The sequence below is a fragment of the Zonotrichia albicollis genome, chromosome 10 (genome assembly GCF_047830755.1).
Source record: "Zonotrichia albicollis isolate bZonAlb1 chromosome 10, bZonAlb1.hap1, whole genome shotgun sequence".
In the NCBI taxonomy this organism is placed as follows: domain Eukaryota; kingdom Metazoa; phylum Chordata; class Aves; order Passeriformes; family Passerellidae; genus Zonotrichia; species Zonotrichia albicollis.
This window is the reverse complement of record NC_133828.1, coordinates 24,418,328-24,442,075: the sequence shown is the minus strand read 5'-3', so window position 1 is coordinate 24,442,075 and position 23,748 is coordinate 24,418,328. Positions and strand designations below refer to the sequence as shown.

The 23,748-nt window shown below is 45.1% G+C and overlaps 2 protein-coding genes and 1 long non-coding RNA gene across 4 annotated transcripts in view; 1 reads left to right on the top strand and 2 right to left on the bottom strand.

The window, feature by feature from the left end:
* LOC141730455 (uncharacterized) overlaps window positions 1-23,748 on the top strand; it is a 123,882-nt gene that overhangs the window by 3,282 nt on the left and 96,852 nt on the right. Inside the window, exon 2 of the long non-coding RNA XR_012581961.1 lies at window positions 8,877-8,968. This is a non-coding gene — a long non-coding RNA (uncharacterized LOC141730455). The remainder of the gene's footprint in view (window positions 1-8,876; window positions 8,969-23,748) is intronic.
* On the bottom strand, window positions 9,750-12,294 carry IFT70B (intraflagellar transport 70B). Its single transcript, XM_014265122.2, has one exon. The coding sequence runs from the start codon at window positions 12,229-12,231 to the stop codon at window positions 10,231-10,233; it is 2,001 nt and encodes a 666-aa protein (XP_014120597.2). The 5' UTR covers window positions 12,232-12,294; the 3' UTR covers window positions 9,750-10,230.
* Window positions 15,500-23,748, bottom strand: part of PDE11A (phosphodiesterase 11A) — a 105,852-nt gene continuing 97,603 nt past the window's right edge. For both annotated transcript variants that reach the window (XM_074548435.1, XM_026791663.2), the window contains exon 20: window positions 15,500-18,453. In XM_074548435.1, the coding sequence (XP_074404536.1) occupies window positions 18,292-18,453 (162 nt within the window). In that variant the 3' untranslated portion in view covers window positions 15,500-18,291. The remainder of the gene's footprint in view (window positions 18,454-23,748) is intronic.

Here is a 23,748-nt window from a genome sequence, read left to right as displayed (position 1 = left end):
TTCCCTGTCCTGGGGGCAGGAAGAAGAGCTGCTGCTCACTGCACTGGGGCCATTTTCCTACTCAGGACACCCCGAGTGTGTCCCTGCCCTGCATGATCCCTTCTGGGGGACAAAGGAGTGGAGGGAAGTGGCGGAGCTGTCAGTGGCTGAGCTGCCACAATGTGAAAACTGTGAGATCCAAACCTGAGCTGGACTTCCTTGCTTATGAAAATTTGTATTTTTCCAACAGGCCGTGCCTCCTTGTGTTATCTATATTTGAGTCTTCCTCCTTTGTTCTTTGTGCCCTGTTGCACCCTTGCTGTACTTGTCCTCATTTCAAAACCCACATATGCACCTCTGAGCAAGCTTCCAGGCTGTGGCATGTTTTATGTGTGTTTATTAGCTCCAAGGCTGCACTGGGATTACATGATGTCTAGATTTCCTTGCAGTCAAACTTAATATCCTGAGAAACGGGAAAATTTACTGAAATCCTGCAGCACTGGCCAGGGTGTGGGAGGGTCCACCCTGCTGTTTCCATGCCTATGTTGTTGCCATGGATGTGCAGAATTATTTGGCTTCAATTTTCTTCTTTTTTTTTTTTTTGTGTGGGGAGCAGAGAGGGGTGACGTGGTTTTTTCTGTGTCAGGGTGGGACAAATGCACTTTAGGTAATTTTGCCACTGCCCAATTTAAATTAATGTGAAGTTGTGATGGGAACTCAAAATGTGTAAATCAGAAACCTACAGGGGAAAAAATGATGGTGAAAACATGCTGCATGAAAAAGGTATTCAGCCTTCTGAGTACTATGGGAAAACAAACAGGAATAGCTGTAAGCAATAATCAGAAGGATATGAAATGTATGCTGGTACTTAGCTAGTATAAATATTCATTGCTTCAGGGGAGCCAGGCAAGCCAGCATCAGCTGAGGATATTAGCTTCATGTCATGGACTGAAATATATCTGTGAAAAAGAAAGGGGGTGGCTGTTTGCAACTGCATTTGTAGGCAGAGCCAAAACTCAGCACCCCGGCTCCCCTGCAGCCCTTAAAGACTTTATTCCAACCCAGTGCCCTCGCTGCCGTCAGTGCTCCTGCTTGGCTGCTCCCAGTCTGGGACTCATTTCAATAGGAAAATGGCAGAGTGCTTCTCCCTGAGAGCTTTGCTGCGTGCCCAGGATGCTGGGAGAGGGAAGGTGCGGGAGGGTCCGTGCCAGCAGCACTGAGCTGCTCCAAGGGCTGCTCTCCTCACGGCGTTATCCAGCTGCAGGGCTGCTGACACACAGCGGCGGCCTTGGAATCACCCTCCTGTGACATCCCGCCTCTGCTCGCTAATGACGGCGGGCAGGCTCTCGGGGAGAAAATGCAGCAGCAAAGAGCCCTTGAGAGGCAAAGCTGCCAGGCTTGCCCCCCAGGTTTAAAGTAAAACTCCCCCTGAATGAAATCCAGCACAAATCCTCGCTAAATGGAGATGTGCTTATTGTTAGTGCTATAGTAGAGCCCAGGAAGGCTCCTCTCCAGGACTGCATCAGATTGCAGGGATTTAGACACGCCAGGTGAAGAAAATGGCAGTCAGGAAAATGAATCTGTCTTTGTTCAGTGTCAGGAAATTAATGCCAGCTTCTTAAAGCATGGGAAATGACATTGGCTGCCAAATACAAACTGCTCTGGATTTCATGGGAATAATTATGACAGTGAAATATTTTCTTAACTTGACCTTTGGCCACATACTAAATGGAAAGAAGTAAATTTGGCACTGCAAATGCAAACTGAGCCAAATTAACTTACACCCATGGAGGATCTGGCCTTAAAGACCCTGCTCCACAGGGCCAAATCCTGCTGTCACTATTGCTGGTGTAAATTTGACTCTGTTTTGCTGAACTGGAGTTACTGGGGTTTGCCCTCGGTGAGTGTGAGCACAGTTTAGCACTCAGTGAGGACCCGGCCTTGTGAAGATCAGTGGTGTCCCGGCTGAGCAAAGCAAACCCCCGGCTCACGCAGGAGCTCTGTAAGGCAGAACAGCAGGGGTGAGGGGCCCCCTGCGGGCTGGACAGAAATGCGCTCTGAGGTGGGAAGTCCTTGCCAGAACTGCATCCCTGTTTGCAGACAACCTTCTGGAGATCAGTTCAGAGCCAGCAACCCCCCTCTAAGGGGTGAGCACACATTCACTAACAGCTAAAATGAAATCTCAATTTTTGTTGCTCTGCTTTGTACTTCTGGTTGTTTCTAATGTGTTGATTACCAGTCCAGTCACGCTCATTTGCTCCTGCCCCTGGAACCTCTAAGTTCAAATAAAGAAACAGTTATTGGCATTATTACATATTTATTTGTATCAGCCCAGATTAAGACTCGATGTTCTGGGTTCAAACAACAAACAAAATGACAGTGTTAGCAAATGAGATGATGATCTGTTTTGCATACTCATTCTGGGCTCATTTCCACCAGTTTAATTCAATAATTACTTTAGAAGAATAAAAAATGTGATAGTGCTCTATTGGTACAACAGGACAAACAACCTGGACTCAACCCAGCTTATATTTTCATCAGAAAATGGAGAATATACCAGGCAGGAAAAATATTTTAGGAAGAGAAATATGTCACAGCCCAATTTTGGTTTACATTCCTGCAGTAATTTTATGGCAGAAATATTAAGCAAGTGTTGTCACATAAGTTGCTTTCCTCATCATCTAGAAGCAAGGCTAATTACTTAGGTTAAAACTCAGAATGAAAGCATTGGTTGTTTAGGTTTCTTGTGTAAATATACATCTACTTGAAAAATGGAAATCAGAGAAAATAATTCTGCAAAACACAGTACAGTCTTAAATTACAGGAGGTTAATACACATCCTCAGTGTTTTCAATTGCAAAAGATGGGAGGTTTCTATTTAATGTGTCTCCCTAGGGAGGAATTATCTGATCTCTAACATGAGAAAACACCAAAGCCAAGGCAAAGGCCTGCTATTACTCTATCACAGAAAAACATGTTTCTTTGAAATTTCATCAGCTAGAAAATCAGTGAGTAGGGTTTCAGATTTCATAGAGGAATTTTACTGGGGTTTTTTTGGCCACAAATGATAAAAACGCTATAAATTCTATCTCAGACTCTGCAAGTGAAAGGTTTAAGAGATTATGTGAGTAAATCATTCATCCCTTCTGAATATCCTGCTGATAAAAGGGATCCCCTGATGTGATATATACTGTCAGGTTTGAATCTGAAGCAGAGAATTTCTTTCAAGTTCCCTTCAGGGAATCTGTACATTTTATGCTGAATATTAGGATCACCTCTCTAGGCATGGAGAGAAAGCTAGAATGAGACCCTAAAGCCATAGAGAAATTATCAGAAAGAGATAAACTGGTTTCCTTTTTTTATTAAATTCTCCTATAACCAGCTTTATAACCTAGCAAGTCACAAAAATTTCACAGTACATTACACATGCTCGCTGGCAGGCATTTCACAAGATCAGGGAGGCGTCTCTGTGCGTTCTGCCCTGGATTGAGCACAAAGGCAGAGGGCAGGGCTCCCGCATCTCCCTTCCCAGAGACGCCATCCCGCTCTAAGACCTTTTTATTTTGTTGACTGTTTCACTGCTACCGACTCTTGTTACCAGCATTTCATGCCCTCCGAAGCCCTGATACACTCTTGCGCAGGCTGAGAGGCAGAAAAGGAGGTGGCCCCGGTTATGCCGGGCAGAGCTGTGGCTGCTCCCCATCTCTGAAGGGAGGGTGATGGTTGCCTTGCACACATTGCGGGCGCTCCGCGGAGGCGGGCGGGGCGGTGCTGCCGCGGGTGAGCGAGCGCTCCCCGCGGTGCCACCGGCACAGCCCGGGCCGCTCCCTGAGGGCAGCTCTGCGCCGGACTGAACAAAAACCTGCCTGGAGGTCACTGCGCTGCTTGGGGGCAGGTTCCTCTGCAGGGTGCGGTCCCTGTAAGGTGCTGGAGGGAGCAGGAGGCTGCGGTGGTGCACGGCATTGCCTGCATACCTGGGCTGAATGCACTGCTACTGCACAGCTAAAATTGCTGTCCTCCTGCTGATGCTGAGAGGCGACACAAGCGCCTCTCTGCTGGGCCGTGCATGCCGTTGCTCCTCCTACAGCGGGGAAAGGGCAGTAGGAATTTCCTGGAGAGCCGAGGGCAGGCCAGGGCCGGGCCCGAGGGAGCAGGGATGTTCTCGGTTGGGACATAGCTTCTCTCCGGCCGTGCGACGCAGGGAGCTCAACCGTGGGCTGGGAAGAACGGCGTTCCACTCCCCTTTGTGTCGGGAGCGGCCCTGCGCCGCCGGCACGTTCCCGCTCCCAGCTCATTCCCGTTCCCATTCCTGTTCCCGTTCCCGGCCATTCCCGTTCCCACTCCCGCTGCCGGTCCGCAGGTCCCGGCCCAGCCCGGCGCAGCAGCGCCCTCTGCAGCACGGCGCAGCCCCGCCGCAAGGGTCCCTCGGGCCCGCGGGACCGGGACCCGGTTCCTGGTGCTTCCCGGGGGAATGCTGTGTCTCCGCACCTGCGGCAGCGGCGCGGGGCTGTCGGTGCTGGCTGCGCCTTTGCTGCCGGGCTGGCCATCAGAGTGTGGCGCTCGACGCTGTAAAAACGCCATGTGCCTTGAGCTGCTCAGCAGGGGAAGAGCAAAGGATTTATGTGCGCCCTGAATGCCCCGTCCCTCAGCGCTGATGGTGCTTCTCCATCTCCTCCTGCTCCGCGTGGGAGCCGCGGTGATAAATACTACTGACAGAGCGAGAAAATCCGACACGCCGTGTCGAGCTTTCGCGTTCCCGTTTGCCGGCCCTGTGAGCGGCCGTGAATCAGCGAGGGGCACACAAAGAGCTCTGGGAGGCACCAGAGACGTGCAGCTCAGAAAAATCCCAGCTGTGCTAATTTTAATTTGGAAAACGGCTGTTAGTAAACAGTTCAACCCAACAGGATCTGAGTGTTAGCCAACTCCCTCTGCCCTCTCCCACGGGAAAGAGGGCTATAAAATAAAACCGACTCATAAAAAGCTGTTCGTCAACCTGTTCCCTGCTCGTGACACAGGCTGGAAAGGGTCCTAGGGGCAGAGCTGGGGGAGAGGAGAAGGTAAGCAGTAAGAAAGGTTGAAATTCAGGGAAGCAGATGACTGCACAGCAGAGGACAAAAAAGCCGTGAGAGGCTCAGCCCGTTCAGAGCCAGTGCATACATTCATCAGGAAGTTTAAAAGTTTGTGATGCTGAGTGATGATTCCCATGTTCCAGAGAAAAGGTGGCAATTGTGTTTTCCATTTCCGTTCCTGGCAGGGTGGCCGTGGGCACACGCGTGTCCCGGGGCTGGGGCTGCGCTGCGGGGCTGATGCTGTGCGAGCCGCCTGCAGCGCTCAGCCCTGCGCTCAGAGCCGCGGCTGTGCCTGGCCAGCTCCGGGTGAAGGATCACAATCCCCTGCCAGCTTCTGCTCCTCTTGTGCAGCAGTGATGTTTGCTTAATGTGCAGCAGCTGCGCCACGGGAAACATGGGCTTAGCTGATTTCTAAGCAGCATTTTAAGTGGGTAGAAACAAGGGGTTTTGTCATTGAATAAGACTGGGGTTGCAGCATTCCAGTACTTTCCAGAAGCTGCGCTTGGATGGCTTGAAATAGTATGTGAAAATGAGTATTTTTAAGGTGCCAATTTAAGATTCATTGAAGTAAATTTGAACTTTTAATTGATTTTCCTGGCCTGCAGTTCGGACTATAAACTACAATGAATTTTTGAAGATCTTCAAAAATAGAAATATTCTAGACTGTTTGGTTTGATTTGGTAAGGCCTGCTCTAAGGCTTTATTAGTTTAAATTCAGGCAAGATCTAGGAAAATTATGCTCATCCAAAGGTTCTTAGGGAAATGAGTCCAAATGTCTCAATTTCTCTACTTAATGGAAAAGCATCAGCCAAAAAAAGAAATGCTTTGCTGAAAATAGAGCCTGAAAAGTTTGTCAGTAGTTAAAGCCTCTTTTACTTCATTTAGAAACTGTTTCTTTGTTTAGAATAGGTCTTCCAAATGAGGTGCAAAAACACTTCCTTCAAAAACATAAAGAAGATGCACATTGTCCTGGCCATGCCTACTCCTTAAGAAGACAGCAGGGTTTAGCAGAGTCCCAAAATATAGAGGTTCTTAATTTACTGAATGGTTAAAGAGAAATAAAGGAAGAGAAGCCTGAGGGAGAGGAAGGGATGGATCTTTCAGTCCACACAGCCACATTATCACATCAGTGTTCCAAATCTGAATTTTTCAGGGTTACACTCTTCTGCCTTTGCTGGAATCTAAAGCCAATATGGATTTGTAGAAATTTTGAACTCAGGTTTCTAAAATAGGATGTTGTCAGTAATATATTGTGGAATGGGCTGTCAAAACCAGCTTTTATTCTTGTATGTAACTTCACCATTTTTAGAGAAATAACATTCCTTGTTCTGCTAAAAGGAGTTTGCTTACCCAGTAGAAGTATGCACAACTTTCCCAAGGTCATCATGTTCCTCCCAGCACTGCATAGGAAGACTCTGCTGTCTTACCTTTTATCTGTCTTACCATAAAGTCACTCACCCCTTGATTACAGAAATTTTGGATTACAGAAATTTTGGATCAGCTCTGACTGTGGAGCTCATCACAAGGTCCCTGGCATTCACTACCTGTGTTGTGCTGATGGTGTCAGCAGACATTTGATGGAGATTTGAGCACCAAGGGTCATGAAGTAACCTGTATCTCAGGCCCTCTGTGCCTCTCCTGCTCCTGCCAGTGCACATGGGCTGCTGTCAGAACGTTGGTCTGAGGCCTCTGCTTGTACGCTGTGTGCTGTGATTACTGCAGAGGTAATTGTACAAAAAGATGTGTCCACTGCAGTACAGCACAGTTTGTCACCTGCAACATGGGTGTCAAGCCCTGGCAAGTCTTGAGGACAAGGACATTTCACAAGATGACCTGTAAGGACAAGGTGCAAAAGAGGCTATTAGTGAAAATAAAGTTCTGGTATGGTGGTGATGTACGTGGAAAGCATCTTGTGCTGCTCACCTTTCAAACACTGATGCTGCAACAGAGGGCTTCTTTCCCCTTGCTCCCAATAGTAATTAAAAAAAACCCCAAACCAACAGAGGCTCATACTTAGGAATCTGAGCTTATCTGCAGCTGTTTGCCCATTGCAGGCCCTGTAAATATGGTCAGATGTTTCTGGGTAGTGTTTTTGATAGTTTTTTGGAACAAAAGGACTCTGCTGGCTTTAAGGCATTAATTTAGGCAGATTTTACTATATGTATAGGGAGCATAAACAGTTACTTGCTGTATTCCTTCCTCTGTAAATAAAAATGTATATGCTTTCCTTTAAAAATGTATTTTGTGTGTAAGTCACATAGTGATAACATTAAATGTGGTATAAAGATGGTAATAAAAGTGGTTGTAACATTTATATATTTTTCATGACCAAAGTGCTCTGCAGTGGGAGATGCAATAAACATGTGCTTGCCACTGGAGGAAGCAACAGTCCTGCACTGCAAAGATGTCATCCACATGAGCACAGGCCCCAGTTCTGGGCACAGATCGTGTGGGCAGGCAGCTCTCCAGGACAAAACGAGGGTGAGGCGTCTGCCCCAGCCTGTCACTGCCATGGAAAGGTTGGGTGCCGCTGCTGAGGAAGAGGCCGTGGTGGACAGGGTGGCAAATACTGCTGGAATGCAGAGGAGACTCCATGCAGAGCATCTCTCGATGCAGCAGAGGAGGAAGTGCCTGTCCCAGGCCTCCTCCTCCTGTTGTACCTCAGCTCTGTCACTTCTCCCTCTTTTTTCTGCCGCAGAGGCCTCTCCACTTTGAGGTCCTTGTGTTCAGCATCACCCAACCTGCTCAGAAGCGCTGGGTTGTCTGTGGGCACAGCATACTCCCTGAAGAAAAGCACATAAAAACAGCAGGAAAAGGGAAGAACAGGAAAAATGCTGCTCTTGGCACTGTTGTGATGTAACAGGATGAAGCAAATTCCAGGCATGCCGACTGCCCTCTAGCCGTATCTTCTAAAACAGCCACAGCTTGCAGAACTCCACAGCCTTTTTTGGGGACTGTGGGACTTTTTTGGGAGCGTGGCTCATGTCCCTGGCCAGCCTGTGGGGCGGTGCCTTGGCTGCAGCAGGCAGCGTGTGCCAGAGCCGGTGCCACAGCTGCGCTGCCCACTCGCAGTGCAGCCTGTGGGCACGGGAGGCAAGCAAGCGATGAGGCACCTGAGGCTGCAAAGCCTGGCACCAGCGCCCTCATGAAAGCCACACTCTGGCTGGATGGGAAACCAAGAGCATATCCTCCATTAGAGGGCATTCAGCATTTGCAGGGGCACGAATCTGCAAAGTGAATTTTTTTTAATGTCCAGTGACTTTTACAGAAAACATACAATGAATATTAAATAAAGGGCATTGCCTATTAGTGCACTTCAGACACTATTATGTGGTGTGACTTTTTAAAAACTTTTTTTTAAAGGTCATGCTGTTTATGCTGCATAATCTATAATACAATTGCACTGTAAATTAGAGACATGCTTTACAGCCTGCTGCTGTGCTTCATGGAGGTGAACAAAATTTGAAATCACAGGTCTCCTCCCCATGGGGAAACAGTTGTGGGAAATATTTAATATCACAGTAATCAGGGCTTAATGGCCTAGTGATGAGCTATGGAGGCCTCTCTAGGACACCTTGCTGCATCTCCTGCCTGCTCTCTAGTCTCTCTAGAACATTTTTCCATTCTTAACACTGTTAAATTTTATTTTAATTTACTGCTCAGCCCTGACAGGTTTCTCCCCCAGCAGACAAGAGTTGACTTTCTCTGTGTTGAAATGGCTGTAGGACTGTGCAGTTCCTACATACATTAACTCTCTGGAAGGATTAATTATTGTATTCCTTTATAATAGCTTCAAAACTTCAAAAATGCTGTTCTCTTTCTTCTCAGGTAAACTGGGACACAGAAACTGGATTCTGAGGGACATGCAGACTGATTCAAATATCCCCTCAGGACAGCTCTTCAGGGAGCCAGTATCAAAGGTAAGCAAGTGAGTTAAAGCCAAAGATTTTTGATCCTTATTTTAAAAACTTCAACTCACACATTGCTTCAAAGGGCAGAATACACAAAAAGGAGAGGAGCCATGGAGCAGAGAAGCAGACTGCATAAAAGCACTGGAAAGCATTTTGGTCACACTTCACTGTTGAACACATATGTTTGAAAAGGGATGGGAAGACTGTTGAGAAAATACACTCACTGATGCCAGGGTGAAGGAAATGCCAAGTAAAGAAATTAAGCAAATAAACAGGGTTTTGGAGAAGTGTTGAGAGGTGCAGGAAGAGTGTAACACAAGAAGGAAAGAGAAGCAGATTTCTTCCACCCAAGGGTACACGCTGTAAGCCTTGCATGAAATGGAAGTTACAATGGGTTTTTCTTGAAGAATATAATTTCACATTCACAGGTCTCTTACCAGAGACTGTTTTAAGAATAGTATTTGGATTGGAGGGGCTGCACACAGAGGACTGAATTACTAAGCCCTTGTTACTGAACAGGTTTTCAGGGCAACAGCTGCCACCCAGATGGTGTGGGCACTGGGACTCTGAGGGCAGCACTGAGCAGTATCTCTCAAGCCAGTTGTCATAACAAATTTTATTTCAAAGGTAGATCTACACTGAGGTATCATCCTAATAGAGCCTTCTTGGAAGGCTTCATTCCTGGTCCCTGTATTAGTTATAGAATTTGCTAGAACACTCATGCATTATTAATGAGTCAGCAAAAGGAAATGTTTGTGTTTGTAGAACTGATTTTTTAATATAAAGCCATTTCTTGTGTTTAAATAGACTACTGACGTGATCTGCAACATTAAAAATACCTTACAAAAAGCAGAAGAAATGTTTCACACATAGACACAAATTAGAGAATTAAAACAACAGCTTCTTCAAATTCTGTCCTAGAAGAGACAGATAACAAGTTTTTTCAAATGTCAACCATTGAAAAGAAACTTGCTCTAATTTTAAGAAGGATAAAGTATTAAGAAGGATAGAGTATCTTATGGGTGAAAACTCTATGGTATTTCCATAATGACATTCTTGGTCAACACATCTTAAGTTGTATTTAATGTGACTGGTTACTGAGAATGCTCCTAATTATCTGGTACAGCTTAATTTCATGAAAATATTCTATTTTCTACTGAACATTGTTAAAATACAGCAAAAAATCCTTAGAGATTTTTGTGAGGGTTAGCATTACCTCACAAGCACAAGAAAAGAACAAAGTTCTCATTTCTGCTGTATGATAACAACATTTACTCAGCCCACCCAGTGATCTTATACATCAGTGCCCTCAAAAGCCTGGCTTCATAGGTGACTGTGTTTTTCCCATTGTGCATCCCACTGTCTTCCAGAGGTTGCTCAATGACAGCTGGGATGTTTCTTCCATACTGTTCACACTGCTTCAGAAACTGCAGGCACTCCTGGATGGCGCTGTCCCGCAGCATGATCATGTGCTTGGACATGTTCTCCAGCAAGGACAGGAAACACCGCTTAGCGTAGTACCACGTGTCTGTGCTCAGCTTTTTGTTATAGGGCTCCAGGCTTTTAATGATCCTTGAAATACCAAAGTCGTAGTTTCCCTTCACACAGTACAGGGTACCAATGACTAGATTGACAATGCAAAGATGGTAGGTGTTTTTATCAGGGTATTCATAAGACAGCTGCTCTTCTGCCTTCTCAATCTTCCTCATTAGTTCCTCTGCATCCTCATTCTGGCTTGTCAGGATGTAAGAAACACAGAGGTTTGCTAACACAATGGCACTGACATCGAGAATGTTGTCGTAGTGCTTTTTAACTATTGGCTCATAGAAGCTAATAGCCTCTTTATACTTGTTCTCCTGCATGAAGAGCACGTGAGCCACATTGAGCTTCCACACCTCGTGTTCCTTGCAGAACTCCACTGATTTGTGGAAGATCTTTTCTACCATTGTGTAGTTCTTCATGTCCCAGTAAATCTTTGCCTGGGCCATCAAGACAGGTATATATTTATCCAGAATCTCATCATATTCATTAATTGCCTTTTTTATAGCTTCATCATCCCAATTTTGCCTAGCTTCTTGTACCTGTTTTGTGAGTTTTCTCAGCTGTTCAGTCATTGTTCCTGCTGAGTCATCTAGCTTGTGGAAAGCCTCCTCAGGGGCAGTTTGACAAGTAATAATGGCATCCAAGAAGTTGTACAGATAAGGTGTGAGCAGTTTGTACGTCAGATGGGCATTCTCTGCCAGCACATCAGCTGCCAGGTCATAGTATTGATGCTTGCAATAGAGAAGCAGCAAGTTACCAAAAGTTTCTGGCGGACATGGGTTCTGCAGGAGAAGAAACTGCAGCTTCCCAAACCCATCAGTGGGCTGGCTGTCCATGTTCATGAGTGCCTGGTTGTGCAGCGTGACGGGATCCAGCTCCTCCTCGGCCCTCGGTGGCATATCCGTGAGCGCCTCCTGCGCCGCCCGCACGTTGCGCAGCTGGTACTCGATGGCCGCCTTGAGGTTGAAGGCCTCCACCAGGGCCGTGCGGTGCAGGAGCAGCGTGTTGCCCACGCTGCGCACGTCGATGCCCTCGGTGGTCATGCCCACGTTGAGCTCCGGGTGCTGGTGGATGCCGCGCTTGATGATGTCGGATATGTACTTGAGGGCAGCGTGGTACTGCTTGGCCGCGTAGGAGCACAGCGCCATGTTGTAGGACAGCTCCGGGCAGTAGCCCAGCACTTGCATGGCGCTGGCAAACTTGCCGCTGGCCTCTTCGTGCCGGCCCTGCCGGTACAGCAGGCAGCCCAGGTTGACCTCGGCATCGGCCCGCTCCGACGGGTCCTCGGCCGCTTCGGAGCCGCCATCAGCAGCGGCGGCGAGCTCCTCCTCCACCAGGCTCTGTGCCGCCGGGAGGTCGCCCTGGGCGTAGTGGACGGCGGCCTGCAGGCGCAGGGCCCGGCGGTGGAAGGCGGGCACGTCCAGCAGCGGGCTGGCGACGCGCAGGGCCTCGGCGAACAGCCCGGCCTTGTAGAGGGCCTGCGCGTGGCACAGGCGGTACGGGAGCAGCTGCGGGTGCAGCGCCACCAGCTGCTCGTAGCACTCGGCCGCCGCCGCGAACTCCTGCAGCTGGTAGTGGCAGTAGCCCAGCAGCGAGAGGCAGCCCCGGGAGCGGCAGCTCTTCTGCAGCCCGCGGTTCAGCAGCGACACCGCCTCCGCGAAGCGCCCGCTGGCGATGAGCCCGTACACCACGGCGGTATGCTGCCCCTCGGGCACCGGCGCGGCCTCCATGGCCGGCCCCAGCGCTGCCTCGGCGGCGGCGGAAGCGGCGCCATCGCTGCCATGGCAACGGCGCCGGCGGGGCGGAAGCGCTCCCGTGCAGGCAGGCGGTGCCCCGGAAGCGGCGGCGCGGGCGGTGCCGAGTGGCGGCGATTGCCCTGCCCGGGCCTGACCGGCCGCCCTGCCGCCACTGGGAGCTGGTGCCGGCAGCGGAGCCGCGTCCTCTGCCGCCGCCCGCCCTCCTCTGCTCCCCTCCCTGCGCCCCTGTCCCGAGCGCTGACACCGCGTGTTCAGTGCCGATTCCGAACTGCCGCAAAGAGCTGGGGCCTCCTGAAGTCGCTGCCTGCGCCAGAATGTTTTCCTCATTTCGGCATCTCGTGCAGCCGGGAGGAATAAAGAGTAAAAAGCTCCTGTATTTCTAAACGCTGTGTAATAGTTTAGAATAGTAAGTGGTGTAAAAGCAGGCTCTAAGCTAAACACATAGCCCAGGGCAGGAGCCATTTAACCTCTGTCTTGGGCTTTGCCCACATGAAACATCCCCTTTAGAGCCCTTTAAGATCCAAAGTTGGTTCAGGCTGGTAGGTGGCAGCAAGTATGTTGTACCTTGGCACAATCCGACACCTTTCCTGCAACTTTCAAAACCAGAGAAAATCACTTCCAACTTTTATTCAACAATGTAACAGTGCTTTGGCAGAACTTCTTTCCCCCCATGTTATTTTTACTGACCATACTAGTAGAGTATGTAGAGATACTCTAGAGCACAGACTGTATAATCTGTGTAGTTTCTGTAGATGTGAATAGCTCCCTTAGGGTCACTAGGCAGATCTGGTGGTCATTCCAGACTAATGCCAAGCACATACAGGGAAGGAGTTTGGTTTGCCCCCAGGAATGCGTGCTGCAAGGCTGTGCGTCAAAAATCACATCTGGGCCACTGAGTCTCGCATCTCCTCAGGATCTTCTATTTATGTGATTCAGTAATCAATAGATACAGCTCTGGTTGATACCAACAAGTTTCAAAGAAAAGTAATAATAATAAAAGAAAATCATAGTAAGCTGTTAAAATTATTTATCTTCTTTAAGCCTAAGTAAACCCAAGCTGCTAATTTCAAAAGCATGCTTTGAAAGCTGAACCAGCATAGTTTGATCTACTTAGCAAAACAGTAACAGTTTTAAGATGAAAAAAAAAAAAGTAAATGAATGCGGAAGTCTCTTAAGTTACACATTTTGCAAGTATCTGGGATTCACTTGCCTTAGAACAGACACATGGTATTTCTGTGCATTTGTCAGCTGTTTCCCACACGCATATTCCCCAGAAAATTGTAGGATCTAATGGCCTACATGCTTAAGAATTCATAATTAAATACAAAGTAATCCAAGAAAGAAAAGGTAACAAGCAATATACAGGATGTATTCCAACAGTGGTACATTCCAGTCACGGGAATCTCTGAGGCGTCTCATACATCCCACTTCATTGCTATGTTAGAAACCATTCCCATGACTTTACTCTTTGAAAACTCTTCCTTTGAAACAGCCATTAAAAAAACCTTCTTGTTCTCTATTTCTTGCCCATAACACTCTAGGCATTGAAGCGCCTGTTAGTTTGTTTTATGTATCTTTGAAATAAACCTGTTTTAAACTTTCACACAATGCACAAATGACTTATCAGGAACTAAAACTGGTTTGATTTTATAAAGGGAAAATAAGTATTTGGCCTGTGTACTGAAACACTCCTGTTTTTCCACGAGAACGAATTAATCTCAACATTACAAATTACATTAGGCACTGCTGGTTGCAGTTTTCAAAAACAATTTGTGAGTACTAGTATTGGCTTTGCTGGTAACTACAGGCACATTATGAGATTGCAGTGCTCTCTAGGGAGGTGCAATTAGCAAAGTCATCAGACCAGAAAAATGCAGCTGCTGTACTAAGGACACCATCTGAAGAAATACCTGAGCTAGAAACATACTTGTGTATGCTGGGGTTACAAAACACACAATGACCTTCTTGGCAGGACCCCTGGCCCTGCAAATCCTAGGGGCTGGCTGAGACAGAGCTGTGTGGGGAGTTCTGTGCCTGCCTGCCACATGAGGCAGCCACTTTGAACCCCAGCGAGCGACTGCTGCTGACCTTGTGCAGCTCTGCTTCGGAGCAGGAGCAAAACCACGTCCTGACAAACAGAGTCTGCATCTCCATCACATTGTGAAGCTGTTCTGATTTGTCTGTAGGTCCAGGCTAGGAAGGAATTGGCTGGTTGCACTACTTGACTTACGGCTAAAGACACCTTTTGGACATCTTGTTCTTGGGCGGTGGTTCTGTGTGAACCACTGGGGAGCCTCTACCCCAGGTGCTCCTTGCCTCAAAGAGTGTTCAGTTTTCTGGTGGGGTCACATTATCGTGTTACAGGGGAGCACTTTAGTCCAAGGGAGTGCACATACAAGACCTGAGCTCTTCCACCAAAGCCTGTCTGCCCCATGCCCCCCTCAGGAGTGAAGCCAAAATTGGGGCTGTGCCCAGTGGGCATCCTTGTCTCCTTGCTGAGCACATGAAAGGCTTTGGCAGAAGGGCAGGAGACAAGCCCACCCTTATTACTCACCACCAGCTGGTGGGGCAGATGCACCTGCAGTTCAGAAGCCTGCTCAAAATCAAGCAGGATTTGATTGTCCAGTTCATTCCTGATTAGCCTTTGCAATGGTAGAACATTTATGGTGGGTTTTTTAAACATTTTCTTTTGGGTTTCATTTTTTGTGAGGAAAGGGTGATTTTGGTAAGTAGTTTCACAGGTGGGAATCCTAAGTGAAATTACCATTTGGTCTGAACTACCTTTGAGTATGGGGATGAAGACCTGAGCATTTTCTGGTGACAAAACCAAGGCTGCTGCCTGGCTCTTGTGAGACTTTAAGGCCTGTAGTTCATGGGCCTAGAAACCTGACTGAATTCAGACAGCAGTTGGGAGGAGTCAGTGGGACACCTAGAAAAAAAGGCATTGCCACAACCAACCTGAAGCACCTCTTGGTGGTTCTCTGGACAATCCATGTGCCCATCACATTTCAGCACTGAAATTGTAAATGCTAGAGGCCTCATTCATGGCTGGATTTCCACTTACAGCTGGGACAAAGAAATGGTGATTTTTCATTTGCTGATGTGCTGGGCATCTCAAGGGAAAGGCCAAGCAGCCCTGTCCTGGCTAACAGCTGTGTTCTCCACAAGCTCTCTTGGTTTGTCCTTGCCTCTTGTGGACCTGTGTTTTATGTGCATTCACAGAATTAGGCTGATTTCAATGTTTTAGTGTTTTTTTGGTTTTTTTTTTTTTTTTTTAATCTCTCCTTGTTCAGCAGGCAGGGAAGCAAGTAAAAGACAGAGAATGAGATTAAATAACCTACACAATCATGTCTCTTGTGCATATCTCAGAGAATTTGGCAGAACTGACTGAAATACTGGGAAAGTGTTTCCCTATCAGAAATAATAAAAAGCAGATACAATTTCTGATCATCAAGTTTATAAGCAGTAGCTAAAAAATGTTTCCAACAATCTTAAAATATAATAGACTTGAAATACGTTTCTTTAATGTACTACATGCTTCAACAAAGAATAATCTTTTTCTCACTTTTTTGTTTTGCTGTTTCCTAAGCTAAGTCTTAAAAAAAGGAGATCAAGTTTTTGTTTGTTTAGTTGGTTGTTTTTTTAAGATTGAGCTAAATGACTTTCAGAGACTGAATGCTGTTCTGAGATGCACTGCTGGGCCCCCCAGTTTCAGTAGGGTTGCTTCATTTTTCCTGAGAACAATCTGATAAGATCAAGCCCTGTGCTCTCATTTTCTTCCTTGTGATGGAGGAACAGAACCATAACATTAGTCAGCAGTTTCTGAATTTTGACCCACAATGGCAAAGATACCAAAAGACAGGAGAAATAGATGGAGGCAATTACAAACAGTCACTTGATTGATGGTTGACATTGTTAGGGCTTCAGCTGTGTGTCAGGCTGCGGTGCTGCGAGTCCCCATCCCTGGCAGTGGGTGTTGCCATGGGCAACAGTGCACTGAAGCCAATAAAAGGAGAGGAAATGAGGGGAGACTCAGCCTTCGGGGAGGCCGTAGGGTATGCATTATAAATTAAGTTACACTTAGCAGTATGCAGTATCAAAGTTGGAAAGCTGTGTGTACCTGCCAGCAGGACTGTCGGTTCCTAGTAGATGTTTTTCCCATAAAGTACGTGTTGCAGGTTTGTATGGCTTGCTGCTTACTAAACTGCTCTGGCTTTATTCAGAGAAGAAAGAAGTGGTAAAAGAACACAGAAACAGTTCCATTTGGTGTGTGTACTCACTGCTGTGCAGTTTGAATTTCTGCTCTTTCCCTGCTTCCTTCTGCTAGACAGTGATGTGGTTCAGTTGTGCCCTAACAGATTGGTTCACAATGCTACTGAATTTCCAGCTATTGTCCTACACACCATTAAAAGCACAGAGCATTTTTAGTTCGTTGTGTTCCTTTTAAAGAAGGGATCAGCAGATTTGTTGTTTCTGTTTGATGTAGTCAGCTTTTCTAAGGCTCTAACAACTCAGTTTCCTTAGAAATGAGAAAAGCTCTTTTAGCATCTGGTCAGCTGGGCCAGGTTCTGATTTCCATTAAGCTGCTGCCAGTTCAAGATAATTCCACTTAAGTAAATGGAGTTTGGCACAGGTGTAAAACTAAGCTGAATTCAGCTTTAATTTCTGCTGCCAGACAACCCTATATTTAGAATCCCATTTTTCATGAAGTACAAAGGCTTTTTTTTTTGCACTATGAATGGGCACTCATAAGCACTGCAACATGACTCCTCTTGTGCCTGGTCATGCAGCAGAAAAAACACCCTCAAATTACAGATCACAGGTTTGCTGAATTAGTGATCTTGGCACTAATGGAAGGAGACCAACTTTCAGGTAATACTAGAGTCATCACAGAGAGACATTTGGCTTTGTGACCTATCATATTTGATTAGATTTTTAGGGACACCTTTACCACGGGTGTCAGCATGTGAGCCTTGACTAGTGCTGTGCTAGCTGTAGTAATAGCATTTGAAATTGTACTGAAAGAACTGCAAGAGAGGGGTGGTCCAGTGTGATGATATTCTACATCTCCACCATTTCAAAATACTAATTTCTACTGGAAATTATACTAGAAAGGCTTTTCCATGTTCTGCTTTTCAATGTAATATAAACCTGAAGCACAAAGCAACAGATTTCCTTTTTTATTTTAATTCTATTTTCAAAAAAAAACCCCATTAATCTTTTCCTTAGGCAACACTATAATTAAAAAAAAAGAATGTGTTATAAGAGCATTTTTGAAAAGAAAAAAAAACAACCCACTCTAAAATTACCATGCAATATTTTGCCTTTATGCAAACTTCCTCTTGCTGAAAAATTTGCTGCAGTGTTAATATGAATTTCTCAGGGAAGAAAGGACAGCTTGGTGTTTTTAAAGATAATAAAGTTTGTTTTTAAATGTAGCAAAGGTAGGCAATTCTAAAGGCCCTGATCAATCACTAAGAAGCTTTGTTGTAAAAAAATACTTCTTCAGAATACAAAGCAGGCTTTTCAGAACATTCAGGCATAAAAGAGGAGGGAGAGTAAGAGAGGAGCATCACAAAAGCAGGCATAATTGATTCATAACATGTACTGAAGAGATGCAAAACAACAATGTAATTACACACTATTCTGTTTTCTGCAGCTCCTTGCATATGAATTGGCCAGCTTGCATCCCAGTCCTGGCTCTGTATTATTAATTTTATTAAGCTGTGAGTTCTTATATTTCAGTCTGTTGTCAGCTTTACAGATTTTTACAGCAGCAGTTGAAATGTAGCGGAGCTGAATGAACGCTTCTTCTGTTCGGTGTTGCGTGTCGCTCCAGACACCCGGCAATCCCACTGCAGCCTTCCGTTCAGTCCCACTAAGCCTTCCAGGAAAAGCAAACTGTGCTGCCATCAAGATCATATCCCATCAATTAGGCATGTCTGGGAATGCATTTCTTAAAAATGGTGGGTCTAAGCGTATGAAAACCTTTCAGACAGCTCTTGTTGTAAAGTGACACTGATATTTGCAGGCTTAGTTTATGTCTTTGAGAGACGTGGTGAAGCTAGAGGAAAAGGAGGACAAGGATGCTGCCTGAGAAGGAAGTCTTTTCTGGTGCAGCTCCTCCCATTTACCTCTATTTACTGCCACGGAGTCCAGCATAGGCTTCAGTTTCACATTCAGCTTCACTAGACACTGGAAGAAGATTAAAAAGAGGATGAGAGAAAAAATACAGTATATCCACTCCTTTTAAGGACAATCCATGGCATAGCAGGGGGAAAAAAGAGTTTAATCTGCACTACGCCCCTGTTCTCCTCACTCCCATCTGTAAATACCTGTGGAGGTGAATTTATTGTCCTCATTTAGTTCTCTTTAACTATCTGACTTGTTTTACATAAGTCTTTAAGCCACAAAAGTGTAGAAAAAGGCAAAAAAGATGGCAGAGATGCTGCTCAACTACTTTAGCTTTCTTGCAATCCTTAAAGATAGTCCTTTTGAGGGATCCCCAAGTGCCTGAGGCTGCCAGCTGTGGCATCTATGAGCAGGAAGGTCCACTGGCTGGATGACAAGCTGGACAAAGCTGAAATTATCTCCCTAGTGCTCGATTCTTTTTTCCTATAGATGACTAAACCACAACAGTACTGTGCTTTCCCAAGCTGGCAGAGAAAACAATTACTGTGTGCTCAAATTAAAGAAATATAAATGAGTTTTCTTTGAGGTTACACTGAAATCACGTCTTCTCTACATATCCAGTCCAAAAGTCACAGAGGCTAGTAAGAATCTTTAATCTGGTTTCATCTGGCTTTGAATATGTCCCTGAATTATGGAATTCCTGCACACTTTTGCTACAGGTTATTGTACCTTCCCCTTTAATATCACCTGCTTATGTGCGAAGACCACAAGTACTTCACTTGGTTTTGTATCTATATTAAAGAGAGACAGAAATTAACAGCAGCACTGGATGTCAGGAATGGGTTAACCACTTGCCTCCCAAGTGGTCAGGTAATGTGTCCTCTCAGGACAGAGAGTGTTCTTTTGGAGCTTTTCTGGTTAGCAAGCAGTGGCTTTTGCTGACAGCTGGGCAGCATGCTTTCTCCTATAGCATGGAAACTATGTATTTGTCATTGGAAAGAAAGGATTGATGCCAGATTAAAAACCAAAAAGGACAAAGAAGATAGAAAAAGTTGCTCTTCTAGAAGTGCAGAAAAATATAAGAAAATAAAAAGAAAGGGGGAGCAGGTACCTTTGCAGTTGATTGGTTTTTGCTTTAAATAGCAGGGTTAACAGGAGCTGCTTTAAATGGTCCCCAGAGCCCAGACAACACTAAAGAACTGGAATTTTTTATAGCTGGCTTGCAAGCCATGGGAGCTTGGCTTGAAGTAAGTCTTGGTAGATTTTTAATTGAGCTATTATATGATAATTAAGGGTTAATGGCCTGATTTTAAGACGTGCTGAAAACTTGCAATTTCAGTTGACTTCGGAAGGAAATATGAATGCTCAGCACTTATGAAAAATCACATCATGAGGAAGAAGCTGGAACTTGAATCAAATCGACTTCAAAATTATTTCCTTAGAATATGGCCCAGATTGGGCAGATAATTTTGCAGTCTTGGGCCTTGGGTAAGAGGCAGGGTTCACTGCAGCCTCTGCCCCCTACAGCATTGCTTGCTGCTGATGGTCATTCATTTTATAGAATAGATAAGGATTTTCAACTTTCCCATTTCCATGCCTCACAACTCTGCATTTGTGTATGTTTATTTCAGACTGTTGTATATTCCTTAAACCTGATTTGGCAGAGTCTAAAACAGAGGGACAGTAATGTATTATAAACAGCTGAGAGTATCTGAAAAGCTCACTGCCATTACCATTAGCACCTGCATTACCACTGCCAGCTCAGTGTCTAGAGAAAGCACATGTGATACTCAGCCCTTGAGAAGAGCAACATATCAGACAGATCCTTTCTGTGCACAACCAGTACCTTCAAAAAGTTTTTGTGAAGTATTTTTCTAATATACACCTTTAATTAAAAAAATCAAATCAGTAAATAATAAGAAATACATATAAGCAAGCAGCCTGCTGGTTAAATCACTCTTTAAAAACTGGTATGCTTCAAACCTCTGTAAGCCCAAAGATGGCTGTTCCTGTATGTGTGTATATATATATATATATATATATATATATATATATATACACACCATATTTTCTCTCTCTCTCTCCATATATAGTATATATACTATATACACTATATATATGCACTATAGCCAGGAACCTATAGCAGCTACAGACAGCATAGAGAAGATGGAGCTCACTGGGACTGCAGACTCTGTGTCAGTGTGGCTGTGCAGCTCTCGACTGTCTGTGTCCTCTCTGTAACCTTGGTTTTTTGCCAAGGCTGACCACAAGACTGCGATGTTTTCCAGCCTAGTTCCAGGGAGCAATTGCAGAGGTCTGGGCATGACCTCGTGCTGTGCCTGTCCCTCCAGGCACTGGCATCTGCCATGGCTTGTGGCAGGAGACAGCCCTGTCACGGACTGTGCCAGGATGGCTGCGAGTGCTCGAGGTGCTCACAGCAATTAGCTTTGCATTGACTGCAGCAGGGATCAGGAGCCCAAGTAGGCTGGGAATAGATTCAGGAAGCACTCCCACAGTTCTGTGGTAATCACTGTTATCCTATGAGCTGTAAACATATTTTAAATCTGTAAGTAAATACACATATATTTCTTCCAAATATAGATCTAAGCAGACATTAGAGTCTAATAACCCAGGTGTAACAGAGGGTACCAGGTAAATAACAAGAATGGTTAACTACTAACATTAACTTTGATGAAACAGACTAAAAGGAGTATTTAAGAAAGAATAAACCATGTCTTTGATATTAATTTTTACCATGGCACCAGCAATTAATTCAATGGAATACGTACAAAATATATAGTGTAATTCTAAGAAACTTTATTTTGTTACACATTAATTTAGGTTAGTGATACTTGACAGTGCAGATTTTGTACTTGGTCTATAAAATGTCTTTATTCAGACATTGATTTGATGTTTGAACCACTGCACCTGTATTTAGTATCCTTTCACTTTGGGATTTTTTCATTCTGATCTAGTCTTTTAATTAAACTGACTACTATAATTCCTATGGAAATTAGCTTTTATTTTATTTTTTCCAGCCACCAAAGCATTTCAGTAGGGCTTCTCTGATACAAAGTGCACAAATTGGATTTTATTTCTTCTTGAGATGTAATTAAAAACTCATTTGATTACTATATATCTGGCCCTGTTTTAATTATTAAACTCCAGTAATCAATTTGCTTTTATGAAGCTTCTGGGAAATTATCTCAAAAGCAACACATTTCTCTCCCTTCTGGCAGGGTCTGGACCATTTACTGAATTACATTCATTGCACCTGTTCCTGATCCGGATTAAACCACCAATTTATTCCCAAAGCTCTTTAAGTTTATTTGGCTGCAGCCTTGTCAGGGTTTTCCACCTCCTGGCTGCAGTTTTTGCTTTCTGTTTTACTGAATGAGAATCCCTTGATGTACTGCTCCTCCATGCTACTGTTTGTGATGCATGCCTCTTACAAACAGCTTTGCTCATGATCTGTCTAATTTGGTATCTAGGTTCTTAATGCCTTATTTATTACTTGCCTTCCTAGGAAAAGGCTGGGTCTTCACCAGCTGTCTGACATGGGATACCACCACCTAGCCTCAGTGCAGGAACATCCTGTTCTATCCTTGCTTGGGAGCTGGCCGCAGCTGGGCTGGGGAGAGGGAGCCCTGCCTGGGGGAGTTCCTGCCTCCCCTGGGACCTCACTGCCCACTTGCAGTCCTTCCCTGCACTGCAGCTGCCTTGTGCACAGCAACGGGTACAGGATTGGTGACCTTTCCCATTCCAGCCCCTTTACTGTAAAAGCTGTTCTTAGCTGCAGAGTGATAAAGTGTGGGGGAGGCTCTGCCTGCTCCAGCATTAGGAAAAGCCAGAGGGGTTTGCAGTTCTCTTCTGCATCCATGTATTACCTTAGATGTGTGACTAAGCTGTTTGTCAGAAAGTTACTGTATAGCGGTGTCTTTTTCTTAGCACCTTCAATTATTTAGATGTCTTTTGGGACTGTGTACTACTCTGCCCACAGCATTCTTTCCCAAAGTATAGCTCTGCTTATCTATAAACTCCTCAGCACAAGAAAATGTTAACGGCACTTCAGCACTACATTGTGCACACCTGGGAGAGGGGCAGGGCTGCCGGAAGGAAGAGCACAAATGGGAAAGAGCATAAGATACTCAGAGGAAGTTATTTAAGGGAGAAGGTAAGGAGGGCCGAGTGGCTTGGTTTTTCTTCTCTTTCTTTCCTTGTGTATAGAGATGTATATTTTGGTAGATAAAGCATATAGAATGTAGAAACAGTAGTAGTAGAAACAAGCCCCTTTCAGAGAGAGGGTGAGGGGGAGCAGTGGAGGCATTTGTTTCTTCCTCTGGGTGCCAACTTTCTGGGTTGAAGTGGGGTGTGGGGGGAAGAAGACTTCATCTGCTACATTACCTTCATCTCTGGGCAAGGATATTAGTGAAACTGCCTAGATGCAGCACAGCTGTGGTCAGAGGCTAAACTTATTGCTAAAGCAAATACCAAATTTTCTTGTATTATAAGACTAGTACCAAATCTTTTTAAAGAGGGGCACAATATGTCCTAACTTACAAACACTGCATGACTTTTCTTTTTGCCCCCTCCTTGCCAGAGATTCTCATCCAAATATTGACCAGTTCTGACCTTGCTTAACTTACGAGCTTTGACAAGATTACAGCTTATGAAAGTATGGTTGCGGGGCTAATATTTGTAAAGTGAGTTTGTGGAATGAGACCATATAAATTCATTTTTATGACTGAGCACATAGAAAAAAGTTATAGGTCTCAGTGTTCACTCTACTTTGGAACCCAGTGGTTTCTAATGAATCACTTTTATTATGTAGGCAGTTTCTTAGTTGGAAGGGAGGACCAGTGACCGAGAAGCCATGGGGATAAATTCAGACTCAGTGTAAGCATATGAAGCATTGTTGAAGTCAAGAGAGTCATGACCAGTTACAGCAAGGCTGAATTGGACTCCTGAGTTTTGCTGAAGTGGCTTTCACATGAGAATACATAGGCCAAAGGTGAGCCATCTATCTGAAAGTCCTTGAACTTCAGATTAGTTCAGATAAAAGGGAACCTGTGCTGCAGTCATCCACAGATTTTATCTTCAAAATACAAATATTTTGTGGAAGGTGTTTAGAAAACCCAAAAGCATTTCTAAATATATGTCCATATACTAAACCCAAAAACATTGCTAGAATTCTATCTTCCATAGTAGAACACAGAAGACAAATACATACAGAGAATGATACAGAGAAGATGTAGGGATTAACTTCTATGAACCCTTGACTGTGTGTGTATATGAATTAATTATTTGCCCTACTGATTCAGGACTGTATTTAATCATTATGTTCTTCAAAAACATACA